General features: G+C 39.5%; 1 protein-coding gene across 1 annotated transcript in view; it reads left to right on the top strand.

The window, feature by feature from the left end:
• Positions 1–1,403: 1,403 nt before the first annotated feature.
• The window catches only part of MVB12A (multivesicular body subunit 12A), a 105,797-nt gene continuing 83,089 nt past the window's right edge, over positions 1,404–24,111 (top strand). The window contains exons 1-4 of the mRNA XM_053721738.1: positions 1,404–1,461; positions 3,257–3,359; positions 14,876–14,968; positions 22,776–22,872. Of these exons, the coding sequence (XP_053577713.1) occupies positions 3,267–3,359; positions 14,876–14,968; positions 22,776–22,872 (283 nt within the window). The 5' untranslated portion in view covers positions 1,404–1,461; positions 3,257–3,266. The remainder of the gene's footprint in view (positions 1,462–3,256; positions 3,360–14,875; positions 14,969–22,775; positions 22,873–24,111) is intronic.

Below are 24,111 nucleotides of genomic sequence, written 5' to 3'. Positions count from 1 at the left end.
GCAGGCAGCCAGCAAACTAAGTCGTTTTTAGAAGTTTTCTCAAGTTTGAAATAATTTTTTTACAGAGCTCTATGCAAAAGCCTCCTCTCAGCTCATTTTCGCGCCGTTGAGCCGTGAGGAGCCTCGTGGGGGCCATCACGTGAGCCAGGGAGCCTATCAAACAACGGATCAAGAGGCTGGGGGAGGAGACAGAGCACAGGCTGAAAGGACCGCACAGTTCAGCCTGTGCGATTATGCCTCTATAGGCATGACGGCTGGGGAGGAGCTACGCCTGCACAGTGAATACATTGAGATCACTGTGCAGGCATATAGAGCTCCTTACAGCACGTGCAAGTGGGGGGTGGAGACTGGAGTCAATACTATGAATCAGCCTCTCAGGCAGCAGCAGGCAGTGCGACGAGCTCCGTGGTGGTGTGGTGTGACGTCACGGATGTCAGCACACACTGCATAGTCCACCAGGTCCTAGCTCCTGCCTGTATACTGTAAATTACCAAGTGACAGACAGTTGTAAATATTGAATACATATAGCAGCATGCTGCATAGTGACACAGACAGCAGGACAGCACACAACTTGTGGAAAATAATAAATTATAATAATATAAATAAAAAATATAAATAACATTTTTAATATTTTTTTTTATTTATTTTATTTTTATAATTGCAAACCAAAATTGTAAAAATGTTATCATATGAGGCTACAAGAAGCCACGCCCCAAGCCACGCCCATTTAAAGTGTCCAGGAAATGGAATCTTCTGAGCAAAAGGGGCAACCCTAGTGTATATACTGTGTAATGATACAGAAAAATATACACACACCAGCAGTCACTATCTGTATTTTATTAGAATAATGTTACACACGGTCACCCTAGCTTGTTGCAAATGTTAATTTTCTAAATCTGACAATTACAAAGTATGTAACATTTTTTCCTCAGGTAGCAAAGAACAGCATTAAACTTATTATGAATTTTCAGGTCTAGTATATTCTCAATATCAGCTATAGGGCTGTAAAATAATAGCAGAACGGCGCCTTGTCCACTGGCTATTTAGCCTAACGTTCCATAATCATTTAGAATTGTAAATCTAACGTTCAGACGAACGGATACAATAGTAACAAGGGACTGTATAGTACCCCATTAAATATGTCTCCTTCCAGCCACCAGCATATGCCTAGACTAAGCTATTCTGACAGCTCACGTTACTTCAAAGTCTTTCCCGCAAACGGTGACACTGACAACTATAGCAATTTCGTTACTCTTGGGCCCCTCAGTTAATTGTGGTGACAGACTAATACAAATGCGCAATTGCGCATGCCTAACTTTACGTCTTTTACGTAAACGCGATGCCGACTGGATACTGTAGTTTTTACGAGTCACGAAGTTTAGCGCATGCGTGTTGCAGATTTTTCCAATCAGGAAGTGAAAAGGGTAGTTTTACCTGTCGTATAGGTGGTTGTGTTTTGTGGTAAGTTACGTGGTCTTGCTTGAGGGGGGTATTGATGTATTTTAAACGTTATACAATGCGATGGGTGTGTGTGATGGGCTGGCTGGGGTTCTCCAACTTGCAGTGATAGTTTGATCAGTACTAATTTAGAAGAAATCTAAGCAATGACAACTAGTTAATCTGCCTATTCCATGTACATATATGTATGTGTATATATATATATATATATATATATATATATATAATGGTTTTGTATACTTGGTTGTAAAACAGTTTTATTAACCTAGTTGATATATTACATTTCCAGAGTTTAAAAACGACCCTGTGATATTAAAAACAGACCAAATTGCATCTTTTGTTGCTTTGGAGGTGGCGTTGCCGCTATTTATAACACAATTTGATATTTAGTATCCTGGGAGACATAGGACTGATAGTTTAAATTCTTCAGAAAAGAAGGTAGTCCAAGTAGCCTTTAGAAAAAAATATTACCTTGATTAGAACAAAATAAAAAGTCATGGAGACATCAAAGAAGGGACTTCAAAACGTAGCCAGTAAGAAGTCTGACCGGTTTCGGTCGCAAAGACCGTAATCATAGACATAAATTGATACACATGTTCACTGTTTTAAAAAAGGTAAAAAAACACAATGATTGGATAAGAACATTGGCTACGTAGTTAGCACAACATTTAAAGGGGACAAGGTAAATATTGAAAGATATTAGTAAATTGAGCTAAACAGAGGAGGATATTATGTACAAAATACAAGCATGAAAAAGTGAAACCACAAGAAGAAAATATTACACAAAATATTGTACTTAATATGTCACCTAAAAGCATTAATTCACAATAAAGGCAAACGGTAAATATCATTCAGATCCTATAGAACCTATAGTGATAGATGACCTATACTTTATCTCTGATACATAACAAACTGGGAGGCAGCCTTAAGATACATATAATCTAAGAGAGATGGATAATAAAAACAAAGAAGAACCCATATTACTAAGGGGATATAAAAAAAAACCTAGCCAAAATAAACCTATATTCTAGAGTTGCATAAAACTATATATTATAATAATACCCATAAGTAAATTGAATGGACCTAAACTACCTTCACCCTCTACTGCGCCGCCACCCCCCCCCCCCCCCCAGTTATATATTGGACACATTGAAACCCTGAATAAGATAGAGACTTATCATTAAAGTAGCTTCCCACTAAACTCACATTACAAACAAAAGTAGCTTTATTGCACAACCACATACAACAAACCTATTTTCCAGTGATCTTACGCTTGTTGAATGCTTAAATATTTTAGAATACGAAGTTTAATTACGCGCAGTAAATAAGGTAGCATGTGTGTTTTATTTTATTAAAATCAGGGGGGCTTTTTGGTTACTGATGCAGGCTTTTAGGGTTCTTTAACGTCCCAGCAACTAAAGGCATTCCGTAAAGAAGCACTTTTCCGTTATTGGGCCACATTGGATCATGGTACTTGGAGTTTCAGGGAGATTGCATTCCATTTGCTGGCATCAGGGAGCCGCTATTACAATCAGGGAGACTCCCTGAACTTCAGGGAGAGTTGGGTTGTCTGTATATGTGTATGTGTGTGTGTGTGTATATATATATATATATATATATATATATATATATATATATATATATTACACCCTTCCATTGTAATTATTGTTTACAATCTTATAGATTAAAGGGACATGAAACCCAATTTTTTTCTGTCATGATTTAGATAGAGAATATGATTTTAAACAATTTTCTAGTTTACTTCTATGATCTATTTTGTTTTGCTTCCTTCTCTTAGTATATTCAGGATGTCCGTTTCCGTCTCTGAGGAACCTCCCAAACCGCTCACTGGACTGGCATGGGCTTCAAGTCAGCCGACCTGTCCGAAAGGGTATACCATGGTAAGATTTACCTTTTTATTTTTTAAATAGTTTATTCTTATGACCAAACATTATGGGCCAGATAATGAGTGGACCGCACACATTTTTGCCAGAGTGACAAGGGGCTCGACGGCCTACCAATGGTATTACAAGTTGAAAGTAAACACGATCGCTTGAGCGCAATTGCGATTTACGCTAGAATGATTACCGCCACTTCAGAGCTTTGGTTAACTGTTTTGCAAAACATAAACGTTGCACAAAACACATCAAAAATACATTACAAAGTACAGTTACACTCATAATAACACCAATTAAAAAAAAATATTAAAAATAAATATTGCACACAGTTATAAAGGCTCAAAGATGAGGTGTCAGACAGGCAAAGGGCTTTAACATAGAAATACATATACATGTCTAAAAATGTATGTGTTTGTATATTTATATGTCTATATCTGTGTACATATGTATATATATGTATTTACAGACATATATACACATATTAACACATAAATACATATGTACACCATATAGACATATATAGAAGTGCTAAAATGTTACTCGCCACTTCTGATTCCACCCATCACATCACCTGTCCACACCACACCCACTACACCCCTCTATACATACGGTTAGCCATTGTGATATAGCTTATTGTAAATTGTTTATATTTTTATTTTAAACCAGATCAAATTATTTCCTTATATTTTAATTATTTAAAAAATGTATACATTAGCTGGCCATTTGGCAAAGTGTATAGATAGCATGTATCTTCTTCTCACTTGATGCAAAGTGTGTAGACCAGAACAGGTTCAATTTAAGGCAGTAGGGACATGAATAAAATTGGTTAGTGTCAAATTTTGACTTTTTTTAACTTTTGCATGGGTAGTAACTTGGACAACTAATCATTTGAAATTGCCTGTTGTTGTCAATACTGCAGTATCGGCTATAGAAAAGCTATGTAATTAGGAGGTAGCGGCAGTGAGGGTAGATGAAAGAGCCCAGCCTATTGAAAAACATCCTTGCAGTTACTTTGAATACAAAAAAAAACAACTGTTTGACTGTGTACATTGTCCTCTTTAGGGATTTTTTTGCTAAAAATCTAATGGTATTGTACTGAGCGTTTCTTATTTTCCCACAATATTTCTTACAATTGAGGCTGTACTCACATTCCCTATTTTGCAGCCTGATCAGGATATCTGAAAGCAAACATTTTTGAAAGCCCTCAAAATCTATTAAGCTACCTTTTGTGTTTCATTTTTTTATCCAAAAATCTCCTACCTAAATTCAGAGACGCTACTTATTTGGTACTGATGGCTAATCACCCTTCTTAATCTAGACATGTTATACCATCTACTCATTTTGTATTGATCCACAGACCTCAGATCAACCAAACCTACTCGCCCCATATCAATTTCTAATATATATACAGAATCCTTTGCTGCATTGGAAACAATGTATTCCAGAGGTTTTCTGTGGGAAAAACAAGCCTTCTGGCCTGTCTAGATTTGTTAATGAACTACACGAGTTATTTTTCTCCATATTTTGTGCGTAGTGGAGGGTCTTAAACTCACCTTTTACCGCCACCTAATTTTAAATGTTGTTTGCCCGAAATCAACTTCACCCAGCAGTGATTCAAACCTTCTCCCAGCTGATGAGTAGCAATAACTATTAAACAGTCTGTCCTGGGATGGTTATGAATCACTGCACTAGCCCTAGCTAAGCTTATAAGCTATGTGAACAGCAATGCTTTGGCGTTAAGGTAATCTGCTTAAAAGCAGACCTGAAGTAAAAAGGTATGTCATTGTGAACCTAATTTGCATATCTTACCCAGAATCCTTTGCTGCATTGGAAACAATGTGTTCCAGAGGTTTTCTGTGGGAAAAACAAGCCTTCTGGCCTGTCTAGATTTGTTAATGAACTACACAACGAGTTATTCTCTCTCTTTCTCTCTTTTTTTTTTTTTTCTCTCTCTCTTTTTTATTATTTACCTATGAAAAGGTTCTGGTCTAGGCCCATTCTGTATATTTGATGACACTATTTGGCTGCCAGATTCGATCATATAAAAAAAAAAAATCATTAACTTTTTTGCAAACTTTGGGTTTCTCACTGAAATGATTTACTCACAACTACTGCAGTCATAAGACATATGGTTGTAAAAGCCTCTCTGGAGTTCCCTTTGTTCAGAAACAGCAGACATGCATTAGAAGGCTACTAATTGCAGTTGCGCACTACACTTCTGAAATTCTTGGCAGTGAAGGGGTTAATATTTGCTTTAGTGTAGGGATTACCCTCCCACTTGACACCTCCCACACCTTGATCTCTACTTAATCCCTCCCAAACACCTCTCTTCCCCTTCCATTGGTTGCCACCATCTTAGGTACTGGCCAACAGCCAGTATGCAGTTTAGAGCTTTTATTTATTTTTTCAAATCTCTGTAGTGTAGGGATCCCTCCTTACCCACCCACCTTCCTAATCCCCCCCCCCCCAAACAACTCTTCTACCCATCCTGTTTGTCACTGGCATCTAGTCTGCCAGTAACAAATTATTTTTCTTTTAGATTTAATCTTTTTTTCTGTAGTAGGGACCCCCCCACACACCTTTCCCCTGTCCGAGAGCACTTTTTTTCTGTACTGTAGGGCCCCATATCTTTCTTTTCTCTTACATCCTTTGTTGCTTTAGTGTAGGGAACCCCCACTTCCCCTGGGCTGCCCACCTGCCTCCCTCTTTTCCTCTCACCGCTCCCACTCGTCACCAATGGAGGATCCTCACAGAGAGTGACACAGAGAGTATCAGCGATCTGGCTTTATATGTTAAGGGCACATGATCAGTGTTTTTTTATCATATGTAGGCAGATGCCTTGTGCCGCCTGGTTGCGGCTCCCGCTGTCTAAGCTAAAAGCAGAGACTGCAGAATGCGCCTCTGTGCCGGACGTAGATATTACATCAACACATTACTCTGGACAAAGTACAATTTACTGTGTGACATAGTACCTACGTCCATATGCGCAAGGGGTTAATATATGAATGCTATATTAAAGGCTTGGTAATGTCAAAATTTAAATTTGGATCAATGCATTTCAATATACATCCATTAGCAGAAGTACTTAAACGTTAATACTGTTTCAGCAGCATACGCACATATGCTACATGTGACTAGAGGGTCAGGATTCAAACACCATGCTTGCTCAGAGCTGGCGGTGGTGTGCATTGCAGTGAACACTTAAAGGGGCAGTATATACCGATTTTCATATCACTGCATGTAATAAGATCTACTATAAAGAATAATATGGTGATCTAAAGTCCAGTATAAAACCTTTTAAAAACTTTTTTACAAGCTCCCAGTTTAGTACTGTTGATGAGAATAGGCTGGGACACCCACTGAAAGGGACTGAGAAAGCAGGAAGAGCAGACCCTCCCCTGCATATGAAAAGACCAATTACACAAACAGGAGCCGTAGGAATCTGTAGACATCAGTATACATCTAAAACTTTGGGGCTTGGTTAGAAGTCTGAAAATCAGCACAATGTTATTAAAAAAAAAAAAAAAAAAGCAAAACTAAACATTGTTTCAAAAACAACCCAATATGGGCTATATAAATGATTAATCTATAAAACATTTATGCAAATTAAAATTTAGTGTACAGCGCCCCTTTAATGTATGTCATACAAGTTATTGCTGGCTCTCAGAGAAAGTGTGGAGTTTGAATGCTGGTGCACGGACCCGTACAGCATATGTGCATATGCCACTGAAAATCAGCAGGAGGAGGCAAAGAGCACCCCAGCAGAGCTGTTAAGTGTCACTTCCCTTACCCATAATCCCCAGTCATTCGGCTGAAGGAAAATGGAAAAAGAAGCTAACACAAGGGTATAGAGGTGCCTGAGGTTTAGAAAATGACAAAAAGCCGTCTTGACTAATAAGGGCGGGCCGTGGACTCTCCATGCCAGGAAAGAAAAGAATTTATCAGGTAAGCATACATTTTGTTTTCTTTCCAATGGCATGGAGAGTCCACAAATCCATTCAATTACTAGTGGGAACCAATATCCAAGCTAGAGGACCCAGAGTGTAAGGGAGGGAGAACAAGAAAGACCGGCCTAAACAGAAGGCACCGCTTGAATAACTTTCCTCCCAAAAGAAACCTCATCCGAAGCAAAAAAACATAGATTGTGGAATTTACATTTTTTTTTTTTATATATGTAACAAGGACCAAGAGACCACTCTGCAGATCTGATCCACAGAGGCACCAGTTTGAAAGGCCCAGAAAGAAGAGACAGTCCTAGTGGAAAGAGCCATAATCCTCTCAGGAGGCTGTTATCCAACTGTCTCAAAAACCAAATACTTCTCAAGAGAAGTGGCCTTCTGACCCTTACGAAAATCAGAGATAAGGCAGGAGATAGATGAAAATCTCTAGATACTTGCAGAACGTACTGCAGAGCACGCACAATATCATAATATGCAACAAGCGTTCCTACTGAGAGGAAGGATTATGGCAGACCTGTCACGCCGCACCGCTCTAGCCATTGCTAGGGGTGCAGCGTCTCCTTCCCTGTTCGTTGCCAGGGGCAGTGTCGGGTCCGGATGCGTGCTGATGCCGGTCAGACCTCTGGCGCGAATCCTGCGCCTATTTAAAATTGTTACAAACGATCTGTCACTGCCCAAGTATAGGTGTTACTTTGTGTGCTCCTGGGTGTGACAGATCGTTCTATCTATGTGCCTTATTACCGTTACTAAACCTGCCTGTCTGACTACTCTACCTGCTTTACCCCTTAACTGCTGGATTGAATTATTATTGCTGAACCTGCCTGTCTGACTACTCTACCCTCTTTACCCCTTAATTGCTGGATTGTATTACTATTGCCGAACCCTGCCTGTCTGACCATTCTAGTGGTGTTCCCTCGGACTGCTTTGCTGTTGCCAAACCCTGCCTGCCTGACTATTCTAGTGGTTCATCCTTGGACTGCTCTGCCGTTGCCGCTGGGACTGTCCTGCCTGTGGTGAGTGCCGCCTTCCTCATCTCACTAACTTTCTCTGCTCTGGGATATTCCCTATCATTCCGGCTCAACGCCGAGATAACAAGACTACTGGCCGAGTTTGGTCTGATAGATGAGTATCCCACGTGCGTTACAAGAACGAAGGAACGACAAAATCCTTATAGATATTGCGGTCTGACACTACCTTAGGAAGAAATCCCAAATTGGCACAAAGGACCCCCTACCAGCATGAAAGATAAGGAAGGAGAATACTACTGCAGAGCCGCAAGCTCAAAGACTCAACGAGCATAAAAAGGAGCGAAAAGTATTCAAAACTTTCCAGGATAACAGATCAATATCCACAGAGTGCATAGGCTCAAATGGAGCCTGGAGTAGAACGCTAAGAATAAGATCAAAACTCCAAAGAGGAGCAACAGACTTAAACACAAGCCTGGAACTAACCAAGGCCTAAACTTAAGAAAGAACATCTGGCAAGTTCACTAGACGTTATGTAAAAGAAACACAAGACCGCTATATAGCAGCCTTGTGGCTATAAACTTCCAGCGTCAAGCTGACATCAGAGAAAAAACTCTGTTAAAGGACAGGTTGTCAGTCAACTAAAATATAAACATAATAGTGACCAAATATTATTAAAAAATAAATAGATTTATGTCTTGAGGTATCCTGAAGTTACAAACATTAGGAGACAACCTCTAGAAAGACAATAAAAGTCCATATGCTAAACATAGAGTCACAAGCAGATGAACATAAGGGCTAAAAATCTCCTTGTTATGAGATTGGTTATACTATAGTTCCCCCTACAATATAAATTTATACATGTCTTCTGCATATAATTTTGAATTTACAAAATACAATAGACAAATATTGGCCGTAATAATTGAAAACGCCTTATCATGAAGGAGATAGAAGGTGGCATCCTTTAAAATAAGCATTGATTAAAACATATGTTATAACATCAAACTGCCACGAGACGGCAGCAAACACCAGGGAATCACGGAAAAGGACAGGAGAAATGTCCTGACAACTGAATATAAGCTTTAAAGTTATAAAGCAACTAATTACTTCTCCATAACTATTTACACAGTATATAAAATGAACTATGGTGCAATGCAACAAAGGGCACCAAAAACACAGATTGTGGCAGGAAGCACAGGCTAAAGTGTGTACCGCCGCCACGGATGTATAAAATAAAATGGCGTCAATTAAAAACATAGCCTAAAGGTGTATAACGAAATATAATGAGGCTTAACCTTGAAGGGAAATCTAATAGGAGCCCAATAAATGAAAGCTCCGATCATAAAACTTTGTCCCAACAGAGTATAAGTAAGGCACTGCGCTGTAACATAGTAGATGAGGTTGAAAAAAGACTGAAGTCCATCGAGTTCAACCTATACAAATCTAAAATATATACAAAAAGCTCCAGTTAAGCTTAAATAATCCCACTAAAAGGTGACCCATTTAATACTAGCAATCATATCCATGAATTTTGTTTATAGACAGAAATGTATCCAAATAATTTTTAAATGTATCTAGGGTATTAGCATTCACTACCTCCTTTGGTAATGAGTTCCACAATTGTATTGCTCTTACAGTGAAAAAGTAGAGGTTTGTCTATAACAGTGCTAAATTCCCTTAACACCCTTGGGTGTATTCCATCTGGGCCTGGAGTTTTATTTACCTTAATATTATCCAATTTGTTCCTGATATCCTCTATACATAACCCAATTAATGGTATGGGCTGGCATGTTCTATTTTGTTCCAAAGTATCATCCAATGGTTCCTCTCTTGTGTATACTGAAGAAAAAACTGGTTTAGTATCTCAGCCTTCTCCCTGTCACTGTTAATCATGCTACCCTCCCCGCATTTTAATATACCTATATTGTCTTTCTTAGATTTTTTTTTGCTATTTGTGTACTTAACCCTTTGGCTGCTAAGCCATTTCCCACCTTGGTGATAATATATATATATATTTTATTATTATTTTTGAAAACTTTTTTTTTTTTACAGACCCCCAAGACTTACAATGTTGGAAAGGTTAGGTGATTACCTTTCCAACAACGGGTCTTGGGGGTCTGTAGCTGCTTAGATGCCTGATATACGGCTTCTAAGCAGCATGCCCCCTCCTCCTAACATTGTTAAGTATAAATAAAGTTGCGCGATGACGTCATCACGTAATTGCGTGTGACGTCACCGCACATCACGTGAAGCCCCGGCGATGCCTGTCACTCTACAGGCATGATCGCCGGGGTAGGAGCAGTAAGGAGCCCCCAGATCTCCCTCAAGGTGGGAGAGTGCTCATGACGGCTCTGAGCAGTCATTAGCACCAGAGTGAGAAACTCTGTGACGGCTCAGAGCCGTCATTAGCGCTCAAAGGGTTAAAGAACCTTTTAGGGTTAGATTTAGAATCCTTTGCAATTCATTTTTCATTTTCAATTTTGGCTAATTTGATTGCTTTTTTGCATGCTTTGTTACATTCCTTATAAATATGGAATTTTGAGTCTGTACTATTTTCTTTGAATAATTTAAATGCCCTATGTTTTTTCCTAATTTCTCTTAACACATTTATATTCAGCCACATTGGCTTGGATTTTTTATTTTTATTTTTATAACCATATGATATTTGTTGATATGTATATTTATTTAACAAAGTTTTAAATGTTATCCATTTATCCTCTGTATTTTTATTAGAGAATACTTTGTCCCAATTTATGTTATTTAATGATTTCCTTAAATTGTTGAATTTTGTTTTCTTAAAATTAAAAGTCTTGGTTAAACCTTTAATACACTGCTTATGAAAAGAAATTTCAAATGTGACCATGTTATGATTACTGTTACCCAAATGTTCTTTGACTTCTATGTTTGATATTATATCTGTATTATTTAATAGCACTAAATCCAATATAGTTTTACTCCTAGTTGGCTCCTCTATTAATTGTGACGAGAAGTTATCCCTGAGAACCTTTATAAATCTATCCCCCTTATCTGAATTACTAGTTTCATTGGCCCAGTTTATATCAGGGTAGTTAAAATCTCTATATCCTCCTACCCTAGAAGGTAAAAAGCACTTACCTGTAGAGAATAGCTGCAGGGCAGGAACAGCTTCTTAGGTATGTCAGACACTGCAACCTCTGACAGGGACCTGTAGAAAAAGAAAAAACAAAATAACCAACCCTGGTTTTCTATGGAGAGTAGCATTGTTGTTAAAAGTAAAGCAAAGACTACCTCGCCGCCTTCTAACTGCTAAGAGCCACCATTACTCTTACTAAAGAGATGGACATGGACACAGCAAAGCCTTGCTTGCAGGGAAAAGTACCCATTAAAGGATTAAATATCTTCAGACACCATCTTCGCACATCCTCCCTTGACAGAGGCAAAGAGAATGACTGGGAGTTATGGGTAAGGGAAGTGACACTTAACAGCTCTGCTGGGGTGCTCTTTGCCTCCTCCTACTGGCCAGGAGTGAATATCCCACTAGTAATTGAATGGATTTGTGGACTCTCCATGCCATTGGAAAGAAAATGCATCTATTTAAAATTCAAATGCACCATACACATTTTAGTTTCTATTACTTTAAAAGTACAGCGAATACACAATTCTGTTGTGTTGCTATAGAATGACATATCAGACAAGTTTAGAGATTTTTAAAAGAAACTAAAATCCTTTCTACTACAATTATTTATTGTTTAAAAGGCCACCCATCATTTGCCGTATTTCAAGGAGCCAATCTGAGCTTTAGTCCGCAGACATAAAGGATAGCTTCGATCATAATGTTAGAATGAAGTACATTGCTTTGCAGTTGTTATCAACTAACCAATTAGGGACACATATGTAGCAAAGTTAACCTTAATAAGTCAGCAGGGTGCATTTTAAGTTCTGAGAAATAGAAAATCCTCAATTTTCAGAGCTAAATTACCTGAAAATGGGGCAAAATATACAATGAAAATATATTGCAACGGTGTGAAATTATGCATAACTAAGCATTTTATATAAAAACTAGTCCTAAAGCCCGTGTACACGGGCCAATTTTTTAGGTACCGCGGTTCCAACCCTTGCTCCCTCTCTCTCCCCCCTCTCTTTTGCGTTCTCTCTCTCCCCCCCTCTCTTTTGAGTTCTCTCTCTCCCCCTTATTTTGCACTCTCCCCCCTCTTTTGCTCTCTCTCTCTCTCTCTCTCTCTCTCTCTCCCCTTTTTTGCTCCCTCTCCCCTTTTTTGCTCTCTCTCCCCCCTCTTTTGCTCTCTCTCCCACCTCTTTTGCTCTCTCTCCCCTCTTTTGCTCGCTCTCTCTCTCTTCCCCCCCTCATCTGCTCTCTCCCCCCTCTTGCTCTCTCTCGCCCTCTTTTGCTCTCTCCCCCCTCTTTTGCTCTCTCTCTCCCCCCCTCTCTTTTGCTCTCTCTCCCCCCCTCTCTTTTGCTCTCTCTCTCTCCCCCCCTCTCTTTTGCTCTCTCTACCCCTCTCTTTTGCTCTCTCTCCCCCCTCTCTTTTGCTCTCTCTCCCCCCTCTCTTTTGCTCTCTCTCTTCCCCTCTCTTTTGCGCTCTCTTCCCCTCTTTTGCGCTCTCTTCCCCTCTTTTGCGCTCTCTCCCCCTTCTCTTTTGCGCTCTCTCCCCCTTCTCTTTTGCGCTCTCTCCCCCCTCTCTTTTGTGCACTCTCTCCCCCCCCTCTCTTTTGAGCTCTCTCTCTCCCCCCTCTTTTTTGCGCTCTCTCCCCCTCTTTTTTGCGCTCTCTCCCCCTCTTTTTTGCGCTCTCTCCCCCTCTTTTTTGCGCTCTCTCCCCCTCTTTTTTGCGCTCTCTCCCCCTCTTTTTTGCGCTCTCTCCCCCTCTCTTTTGTGCTTTCTCCCCCTTGCGCTCTCTCCCCCTCTTTTTTGCGCTCTCTCTCCCTCTTTTTTGCTCTCTCCCCCTCTCTTTTGCGCTCTCTCTCTCCCTCTTTTGCACTATGTCTCCCCCTTCTCTTTTGCGCTCTCTCTCCCCTCTTTTGCGCTCTCTTTTGCGCTCTCTCTCCCCCCTCTCTTTTGAGCTCTCTCTCTCCCCCTCTTTTGTGCGCTCTCTCTCCCCCTCTCTTTTGCGCTCTCTCTCTCCCACCTCTCTTTTAAGCTCTCTCTCCCCCCTCTCTCTCTCCCACTCTCTTGTGCTCTCTCTCCCTCTTTTGCTCTTCCCTCCCCTCTCTCTGCTCGCTTTCTTTCTTTCCTTCCTTCCTCTGTTTTGTTCTCTCCCGCCGGCCACGCCCCTCCCGCGTGCTCCCGTGAGGCCATGCCCCCTCGTCACGCCCGCCGGCCACGCCTCCTCGTCACGCCCGCCGGCCACGCCCCCATCACGGCACGCCCCACGCCGGTCACGCCCCCACCAGGCAGCTTCCGCAGTGCGCACTACTCTGCAGCTGAAGGCCAGGTGTGTTTGTCCGCGCGCAGTCTCTACTGCGCATGACGGCTTCAGACAAACACACTTGGCCTTTTATAATATAGGATATCAAGGTGTTTACTGTCACTTTAAGAATATTCACGTTCCATTTAATATTCACTTGTTTCTCCCTATACATTTAAAATTTAAAGGGACACTGAACCCAAATTTTTTTCTTTCGTGATTCAGATAGAGCATGTAATTTTAAGCAACTTTCTAATTTACTCCTATTATCATTTTTTCTTCGTTCTCTTGCTATCTTTATTTGAAAAAGAAGGCATCTAAGCTAAGAAGCCAGCCCATTTTTTGTTTAGAATTTATCCACCAATCAGCAAGAACAACCTAGGTTGTTCACAAAAATGGGCCGGCATCTAAACTTACATTCTTGCTTTTCAAGGGGAACAATTGTTCTACCATTCAAATATAACCAATAGCCTTATTGATTTTTTTTATTTTTTTTTTTGCTGTATATATGGACAATTTGAATGTATAAGAATAGGGTATTAAATACAGTGGGACCTCGGTTTACGAATTTAATGCGTTCTCCGGGACGTTTCGTATTGCGAAAAATTCGTAAACCGAAACACGGTTTCCCATAGGAATGCATTGAAAACCAATTAATGCGTTCCGGAGGTGAGAAAAAAGGCTCCAAAACCTGCTGCAAAAGGCTCCAAATGGCTCCAAAAGGCTCCACAACTTGCTGCAAATGGCTCCAAAACCGGGACACTTGTTTCGTATTGCGAAAAAAAATCGTAAACCGAAACACGGTTTCCCATAGGAATGCATTGAAAACCAATTAATGCGTTCCGGAGGTGAGAAAAAAGGCTCCAAAACCTGCTGCAAATGGCTCCTAAAGGCTCCACAACTTGCTGCAAATGGCTCCAAAAGGCTCAACAACTTGCTGCAAATGGCTCCAAAACCGGGACACTTGTTTCGTATTGCGAAAAAAAATCGTAAACCAAGGCATTTTTTTCCCAGAATTTTCATTCGTAAACCGAAATTTCGTTTACCGAGTCGTTCGTTAACCGAGGTCCCACTGTATATTGAAGCTCAAAACAATGTGTTTGTATCAAGTTATATATAATCTGTACTAGAGACCCACACGTTTATAAAATACTTTTAGGAGCTCAGTATTAAACAATATTTGTGTTTTCTACAGATTGTAGCTACTATAGAGGGAGCATCTGCTAATTTTGTTAAAGGATTTAACCAGAAATCTGCCGTTTATCTGTGCTACAGCTCAACACAAGAGGTAAATCTAATTATGAGTTTAGAAATGGTTTGATGATCTTTTAAAAAGTCAATAACGTCATTATCATGAGGTCATTTTGTGAGTACGCTGCACTGTCAGAAGGTCAAAGGTTAATTAGGATCCAAAAAAATTAAATAAATATAGTAAAATTATAACAGTGTGTATAATCAAACTAAAAATGTGACAAAAAGGAAAGCAAATGATATCATACAACACGTGAACTAAAAGGTCATGGAACAATGTTCAAAGAAGATCTTTGTAACTCAAACAAAATAGAACAAAGCTTTCATAGTGTTAAACCATATTAGACTATCCCTTTAAAGGGACACTAAACCCACATTTTTTCTTTCATGATTCAGATAGAGCATGCAATTTTAAGTAACTTTCTAATTTACTCCTATTATCAATTTTTCTTCATTCTCTTGCAATCTTTATTTAAAAAGCAGGAATGTAAAGTGTTCCTTTAAAGGGACACTAACCCCACATTTTTTCTTTCATGATTCAGATAGAGCATGCAATTTTAAGTAACTTTCTAATTTACTCCTATTATCAATTTGTCTTCATTCTCTTGCTATCTTTATTTGAAAAGCATGAACGTAAAGCTTAGCAGCCGGCCCATTTTTAATTCAGCATCCTGGATAGTGCTTGCTGATTGGTGGCTACATTTAGCACTAACTAGGGTGATGAACCAAAAGTGGGCCGGCTGCTACACTTTACATTCCTGCTTTTCAAATAAAGAAAGTAATAGAATGAATTAACTTGCCTGGCTGGTAGACATCCCGCTTGCAACTCAGAAGCTACTGTTGGGATCTATCAACTGCCAGATCCCTTGCTGTGCCCGATTTTTCCCTCACTGTCCTCTGCTAACAGGCCAATCGGCATATCTTGAGAAGGAGCCGGTCTCACAATCTGCAGTCAAAGTAAACTTTAGGCACGTAGCGTTTTATTCAAGTACAGTAAAATATCAGCCATAGTTACATGCTTAAAGGGATAGTCAAGTCCAAAAAAAAACTTTCATGATTTAAATAGTGAATGCAATTTTAAACACCTTTCCAATTTATTTTATCACCAATTTTGCGTTGTTCCCTTTGTATTCTTTAGTTTAAATCTAATTCTAGGAGGTTCATATGCTAATTTCTTAGACATTGAAGACTGCCTCTAATCTGAATGCATTTTGACCACTAGAGGGCATAAGTTCATGTGTTTCATATAGATAACTTTGAGCTCATGCACGTGAAATGACCGAGGAGTGAGCACTGATTGGCTAAAATGCAAGTCTGTCAAAATAACTGAAATAAGTGGGCAGTCTGTAGAGGCTTAGTTAGATACAAGGTAATCACAGAGGTAAAAAGTGTATTAACCCCTTAAGGACAAGGACATTTTTTAATTTCTTTCCCTTAAGGACCAGGGCTATTTTTACATTTCTGCGGTGTTTGTGTTTAGCTGTAATTTTCCTCTTACTCATTTACTGTACCCACACATATTATATACCGTTTTTGTCACCATTAAATGGACTTTCTAAATAAACCATTATTTTCATCATATCTTATAATTTATTATAAAAAAATATAAAATATGAGGAAAAAATGGAAAAAAACACACTTTTTCTAACGTTGACCCCCAATATCTGTTACACATCTACAACCACCAAAAAACACCCGTGCTAAATAGTTTCTAAATTTTGTCCTGAGTTTAGAAATACCCAATGTTTACATGTTCTTTGCTTTTTTTTGCAAGTTAGAGGGCAATAAATACAAGTTTCAAAATTTCTTTTTCAAAAACAACTTTTTTTCAAAATTAGCGCTAGTTACATTGGGACACTGATATCTTTCAGGAATCCCTGAATATCCCTTGACATGTATATATTTTTTTTTTAGAAGACATCCCAAAGTATTGATCTAGGCCCATTTTGGTATATTTCATGCCACCATTTCACCGCCAAATGCGATCAAATAAAAAAAATCGTTCCCTTTTTCACAAATTTTTTCACAAACTTTCGGTTCTTCACTGAAATTATTTACAAACAGCTTGTTTAATTATGGCATAAATGGTTGTAAATGCTTCTCTGGAAACCCCTTTGTTCAGAAATAGCAGACATATATGGCTTTGGCGTTGCTTTTTGACAATTAGAAGGCCGCTAAATGCTGCTGCGCAGCAGTGCAGGGGTTAATTTGGTAGCTTGTAGGGAGCTTTGAGGGAGCTTGCAGGGTTAATTTTAGCTTTAGTGTAGAGATCAGCCTCCCACCTGACACATCAGACCCCCTGATCCCTCCCAAACAGCTCTCTTCCCTCCCCCACCCCACAATTGTCCCCGCCATCTTAAGTGCTGGCAGAAAGTCTGCCAGTACTAAAATAAAGAGGTATCTTTTTTTTTTTTTATATAGCATATTTACATATGCTGCTGTGTAGGTTCCCCCCTTAGCTTGCAGGGTTAATTTTAGCTTTAGTGTAGAGATCAGCCTCCCACCTGACACATCACACCCCCTGATCCCCCCCCCCCCCCCCAACAGCTCTCTAACCCTCCCCCTCTACCTTATTTGGAGCCATATTGGGTACTGGCAGCTTGTCTGCCAGTAGCCAGTTTATACAAAAAAAAAAAATATATATATATATATATTTTCTTTTTCTGTAGTGTAGCTTCCCCTCCAAAGACCATCTCCCTGATCCCTTAGTGATTTATTAAACCCATTCCCTCCCCCCTTTCTCCTACTTATAAGTATTGTTATTTTCTGTAGTGCAGCGGTTTCCACCCGCTCCCTCCCCGTGCACGCGCCCGCCACCCCCCGTGCACGCGCGCGTCCCTGCGTGCCCCCGGTGACCACGCCCCCAATCCCGCCCCCCTCTTAATCAAACAAGCCATCGATGGCCGCCCTCCCGCCTCCCACATCGGCTCTCACCCACCAACGATTTTCGGCCATCGATGTCCGGTGCAGAGAGAGCCACAGAGTTTGTGAGTCTCTCTGCACCGTAGGGGAAAGAAGGGTTATTGCAGGATGCCTCGATATCAAGGCATTGCTGCAATAACCGGAAAGCTGTTGGAAGCGATCACGATCGCTTCCAGACGCTTTAAACCCCTAATGTCGTACAGGGTACGTCGCTGGTCTTTAAAGACCGGTTTGTGCAAGACTTACCCTGTACGACATATGTCGTTAAGGGGTTAATATAACAGTGTTAGTTATGCAAAACTAGAGAATGGGTAATAAAGGAATTATCTACATTTTTAAACAACAATAATTCTGGTGTTGACTGTCCCTTTAAATTTACTTTGTTCTTTTGGTATCCTATGTTGAAAAGCATACCTCAGGATCACCAGTGCACTACTAGGGGTTACCTGGTGATTGCTAGCTTAAAGCAATTGGTTCACCAGACATGCTCGGCTAGCTCCCAGTAGTGCAATGCTTTTCTTGAGTGTTTAATTTGCAAAATAATTTACCTGCATTTATTTTTTTTTGCACTTTTATGTGCCTTTAATAAAATGGCCGCTATACGCTAGGAAATATCTAATGTAGCCTAATATTTAAAAATGGGGCTTTATAATGGTGTGGTGCACACAACATGGGTACACCCTATATAAATAAATTACACTATAAAACTTGTGTTCACATTTACAGAAAAATAATCAGGATTCATATAGAACATACAATCTCTTAAACAACGTTCCAAGTTATTTCTATTAACTCATTTGCTTCATTCTCTTGGTATCCTTTGTTGAATGAGCAGTAATGCACTACTGGGAGCTAGCTGACAGCCAATTACAAGAGGCATATATGTGCAGCCACCAATCAGCAGCCTACCTAGGTATACTATTCAACAAAGGATATAAAGAGAACAAAACAAATTAGATAACAGAAATCAATTGGAAAGTTATTTAAAATAACATACTCTATCTGAATCATGAAAGTAAAATTGTGTTTTTCATGCCCCTTTAACATTGCATGTTCTATATGAAGCAAATTAGATAATATACTACGTGAATAGGTACGTTTTTTTAAATTGTTTGTGTCTGAGTCATGAAAGAAAATGTTTGGGTTTTGTGTCCCTTTAAGGACCCAGTTTTTTTTCACAGTTTCCTTTCTTAAATGACTTTTGGCAATTTTTGCTCAGCATTGGTTTCACCGTAATAATCCACTCTCTTGTTAAAGGGACAGTAAACACCAAAAATGTTTGTTGTTTAAAAAGATAGATAATCCCTTTATTACCCATTCCCCAGTTTTGCAAAACTGACGCGCTTATATTAATATAGCATTTTAGCCAATCAGTGCTGACTCCACCGGAATGAGCACAATGTTATCGATATGGCACACACGAACTAGCGCTATCTAGCTGTGAAAAACTGTCATATGCATTCAGATAAGAGGCGGCCTTCAAGGGCTTAGAAATTAGCATATGAGCCTAACTAGGTTTAGCTTTCAACTAAGAATACCAAGAGAACAAAGCAAATTTGATGATAAAAGTAAATTAGAGCATGTAATTTTAAACCACTTTCTATCTGAATCATGAAAGTTTAATTAACCCCTTAATGACAGGACCATTTTTCAATTTTCTTACCCTTAATGACAATGGCTATTTTTACATTTCTGCAGTGTTTGCGTTTAGCTGTAATTTTCCTCTTACTCGTTTACTGTACCCACACATATTATATACCGTTTTTCTCGCCATTAAATGGACTTTCTAAAGATACCATTATTTTCATCATATCTTATAATTTACTAAAAAAATTTTTATAAAATATGAGGAAAAAATGGAAAAAAACACTTTTTCTAACTTTGACCCCCAAAATCTGTTACACATCTACAATCACCAAAAAACACCCATGCTAAATAGCTTATAAATTTTGTCCTGAGTTTAGAAATACCCAATGTTTACAAGTTCTTTGCTTTTTTTGCAAGTTATAGGGCCATAAATACAAGTAGCACTTTGCTATTTCCAAACCACTTTTTTTCAAAATTAGCGCTAGTTACATTGGAACCCTGATATCTGTCAGGAATACCTGAATATCCCTTGACATGTATATATTTTGTTTTAGAAGACAAGTATTGATCTAGGCCCATTTTGGTATATTTCATGCCACCATTTCACCGCCAAATGCGATAAAAAAAAAAAAAAAAAGTTCACTTTTTCACAAATTTTGTCACAAACTTTAGGTTTCCCACTGAAATTATTTACAAACAGCTTCTGCAATTATGGCACAAATGGTTGTAAATGCTTCTCTGGGATCCCCTTTTTCAGAAATAACAGACTTATATGGCTTTGTGGTTGCTTTTTGGTAATTAGGAGGCCGCTAAATGCCGCTGCGCACCACACATGTTTTATGCCCAGGAGTGAAGGGGTTAATTAGGGAGCATGTAGGGAGCTTGTAGGGTTAATTTTAGCTTTAGTGTAGTGTAGTAGACAACCCCAAGTATTGATCTAGGCCCATTTTGGTATATTTTATGCCACCATTTCACCGCCAAATGCGAGCAAATAAAAAAAAAAACTTTACATTTTTCACAATTTTAGGTTTCTCACTGAAATTATTTACAAACAGCTTGTGCAATTATGGCAGAAATTGTTGAAAAAGCTTCTCTGGGATCCCCTTTGTTCAGAAATAGCAGACTTATATGGCTTTGGCGTTGCTTTTTGGTAATTAGAAGGCCGCTAAATGCTGCTGCGCACCACACGTGAATTATGCCCAGCAGTGAAGGGGTTAAATTAGGGAGCTTGTAGGGAGCTTGCAGGGTTAATTTTAGAGATCAGCCTCCCACCTGACACATCCCACCCCCTGATCCCTCCCAAACAGCTCTCTTCCCTCCCCCACCCCACAATTGTTACCGCCATCTTAAGTACTGGCAGAAAGTCTGCCAGTACTAAATAAAAGAGTTTTTTTTTTTTTTTTTTAAAATAAAAATTATTAAATATTTTAGTTGTGATGGACCCCTGCCTTAGCACCAACCTCCCTGATCCCCCCCTCCAGCTCTCTAACCCTCTCCCCTACCTAATTACCGCCATCTTGGGTACTGGCAGCTGTCTGCCAGTACCCAGTTTGGCCCCACAAACCAAACTTATTTTAATTGTATTTATAACTTTTATTTGTGTTTAATTATTTCTGTAGTGTAGCAGCCCCCCCACAATACCCCCACCCCCTCACAGATCCTTTTAAATATAAAAAAAATAAAATAACTTTTTTTCCCCTTACTTTTTCATTGGTGTCAGTGTGGCTAGTGTGCGCATGAGCTCCCTCCTCCCACCGGTCAAAGGCACCATCACTACCGGTGCAGAGAGGGCCACAGAGTGGCTCTCTCTGCATCGGAGTCTTGTAAAGGGGTATTGCAGGATGCCTCCATATCGAGGCATCACTGCAATACTTCCAGCACTCTGTTAGACAACTGACGTACCAGGTAAGTCCATTGTCATTAACTGCTTGTTAATGCATGACGTACCTGGTACGTCAGTTGTCATTAAGGGGTTAAAGGGACATGAAACCCAAATTTTTTCTTTCATGATTTAGAAAGAGCATGCAATTTTAAACAGCTTTCTAAATTACTTCTATTATCTAATTTGCTTCATTCTCTTGATAAACTTTGTTGAAAAGCATATCTAGATAGGATCAGTAGCTGCTGATTGGTTGCTGCACATAGATGCCTTGTGTGATTGGCTCACCCCTGTGCATTGATATTTTTTCAACAAAGGATATCTAAAGAATGAAGCAAATTAGATAATAGAAGTAAATTGGAATGTTGTTTAAAATTGTATTCTCTTGTTGAATCATGAAATAACTTTTTTTGGGTTTAGTGTCCCTTTAAGACTTTACTATCCCTTTAAGTGAACCCATAACCTTTTTTTTAACAGACAAGCCTCTCTTGTGATTCCCTATATGGGTGCATAAAATAACAGTAAATAGGAATTTAAAGGGATATGAAACGCAAATTTTTTTTTTCATGATTCAGATAGAGCATGACATTTTAAACAACTTTGTAATTTACTTCTATTACTTCTATAGTTTTGCAAGAATGTTATCCGTTTGCAAGAGCTGGTGACATCACTATTTCCTGCCCTATCATGATTCAGATGCCTACCTAGGTATCTCTTCAACACAGAATATCATGGGAACAAAGCAAACCAATGGGGCAAACAAAAAAAAAGTGTCATAGGGACGCCCCCTTGACCCGTTCCCAACATTGAAATCACGCGTTAACGGGATTTCAACTTGTTTACATAGACAAATTAACCCTGTCATGAAAGGGTTAATACTGAAAATGGGGCAAACAAAAACTAAACATTTTTGCCTTTTTCTTTATCACAATTTCTACAAAACTAGTGTAGCTAAAGAAAAGTAAACCCAAATAGGTTAATTATGTTTTCCTGGTTTTAGGAATACCCCATAGGTTTCCAAGAAATGTATAGCAAATATAGGTCAAATACTACAACGATGGAATTATTGGTTTAACACAAAAATGTGCTATGCTTGGACTGTAATCTTAATAGCGGTCACCCAATTCAAAACTGCTACACAAAATTATTTATTTGTAGAATTTAGACTTCCAGGGTATTTACCCAGAGGTTTTTTTCACTCTTTGGGCTAGATTATAAGTGGAGCGCTAAATTATCCTATTTGCGGGAGTGCGATAATTAACCAGCCATTACAAGTGGCAGGTTTGTGCTACTACAAGCTCGTGGTTCGTGCTACCGCAAGCTCGTGGTAACAATTAGCGCTCAGAAAATTAACCAGAGATTCAATACCCTGCTCACTTCCCCCAATGTACTCCCTTTTCTCCTGTATTGTTCTTACATTAATATTCGTGGTTGTTTATGTTCACATTTACTGTAGAGCCCTCTGGAGCAAGTGGTCACCGACATTCAAATGGTTACTGACAAAACACCTCTACCTGTGGGATTCGCTTATATTTCAGAATTCATAGACCCGAGTAAGACATTGATCTTATCCTGGCTATAATGTTTTAGCCACATCTAATGAGTAGGTGGGCCCTGATTATATAAACAAGCACACACCGGTGCCCTCTGAAAATGCATAAGACACACACACACACCAGTACACAACGAACAAGCTGAATGCAGATACACACACACACCAGTACACAGTGAATAAACAGAATGCAGACACACACACACCAGTACACAACGAACAAGCAGAATGCAGAATACAAACACACACACCAGTACACAACGAACAAGCACACACGCACACCAGTACACAATTAACAAGCAGAATGCAGATACACACACACACACACCAGTACACATCGAACAAGCAGAATGCAGATACACACACACACACACACACCAGTACACATCGAACAAGCAGAATGCAGACACACACACACCAGTACACAACGAACAAGCAGAATGCAGAATACAAACACACACACCAGTACACAACGAACAAGCACACACGCACACCAGTACACAATTAACAAGCAGAATGCAGATACACACACACACACACCAGTACACATCGAACAAGCAGAATGCAGATACACACACACACACACACACCAGTACACATCGAACAAGCAGAATGCAGATACACACACACCAGTACACATCGAACAAGCAGAATGCAGATACACACACACACCAGTACGCAGTGACTAAGCAGAATGCAGATACACACACACACACCAGTAAACAGCAAACAAGCAGAATGCAGACACACACACACCAGTACACAATAAACAAGCAGAATGCAGATACACACACACCAGTACACAGTAAATAAGCAGGATGCAGATACACACACCAGTACACAATGAACAAGCCGAATGCAGACACACACACACACCAGTACACATTGAACAAGCAGAATGCAGACACACACACCAGTAAACAATGAACAAGCAGAATGCAGACACACACACCAGTACACAATGAACAAGCAGAATGCTGACACACACCAGTACACAGTGAATAAGCAGAAAGCAGATACACACACACACACCAGTACACAATGAACAAGCAGAATGCAGATACACTCACCAGTACACAGTGAAAAAGCAGAATGCAGATACACACACACCAGTACACTGTAAATAAGCAGAATGCAGATACACGCACACCAGTACACAATGAACAACCAGAATGCAGACACACAAACCAGTACACATTGAACAAGCAGAATGCAGACACAGACACCAGTATACAGTGAA

Source organism: Bombina bombina, chromosome 7 (assembly GCF_027579735.1).
Source record: "Bombina bombina isolate aBomBom1 chromosome 7, aBomBom1.pri, whole genome shotgun sequence".
NCBI classification, from domain to species: Eukaryota; Metazoa; Chordata; class Amphibia; order Anura; family Bombinatoridae; genus Bombina; species Bombina bombina.
The sequence above is the reverse complement of the archived record's forward strand: the minus strand, read 5'-3'. Positions and strand labels throughout refer to the sequence as shown.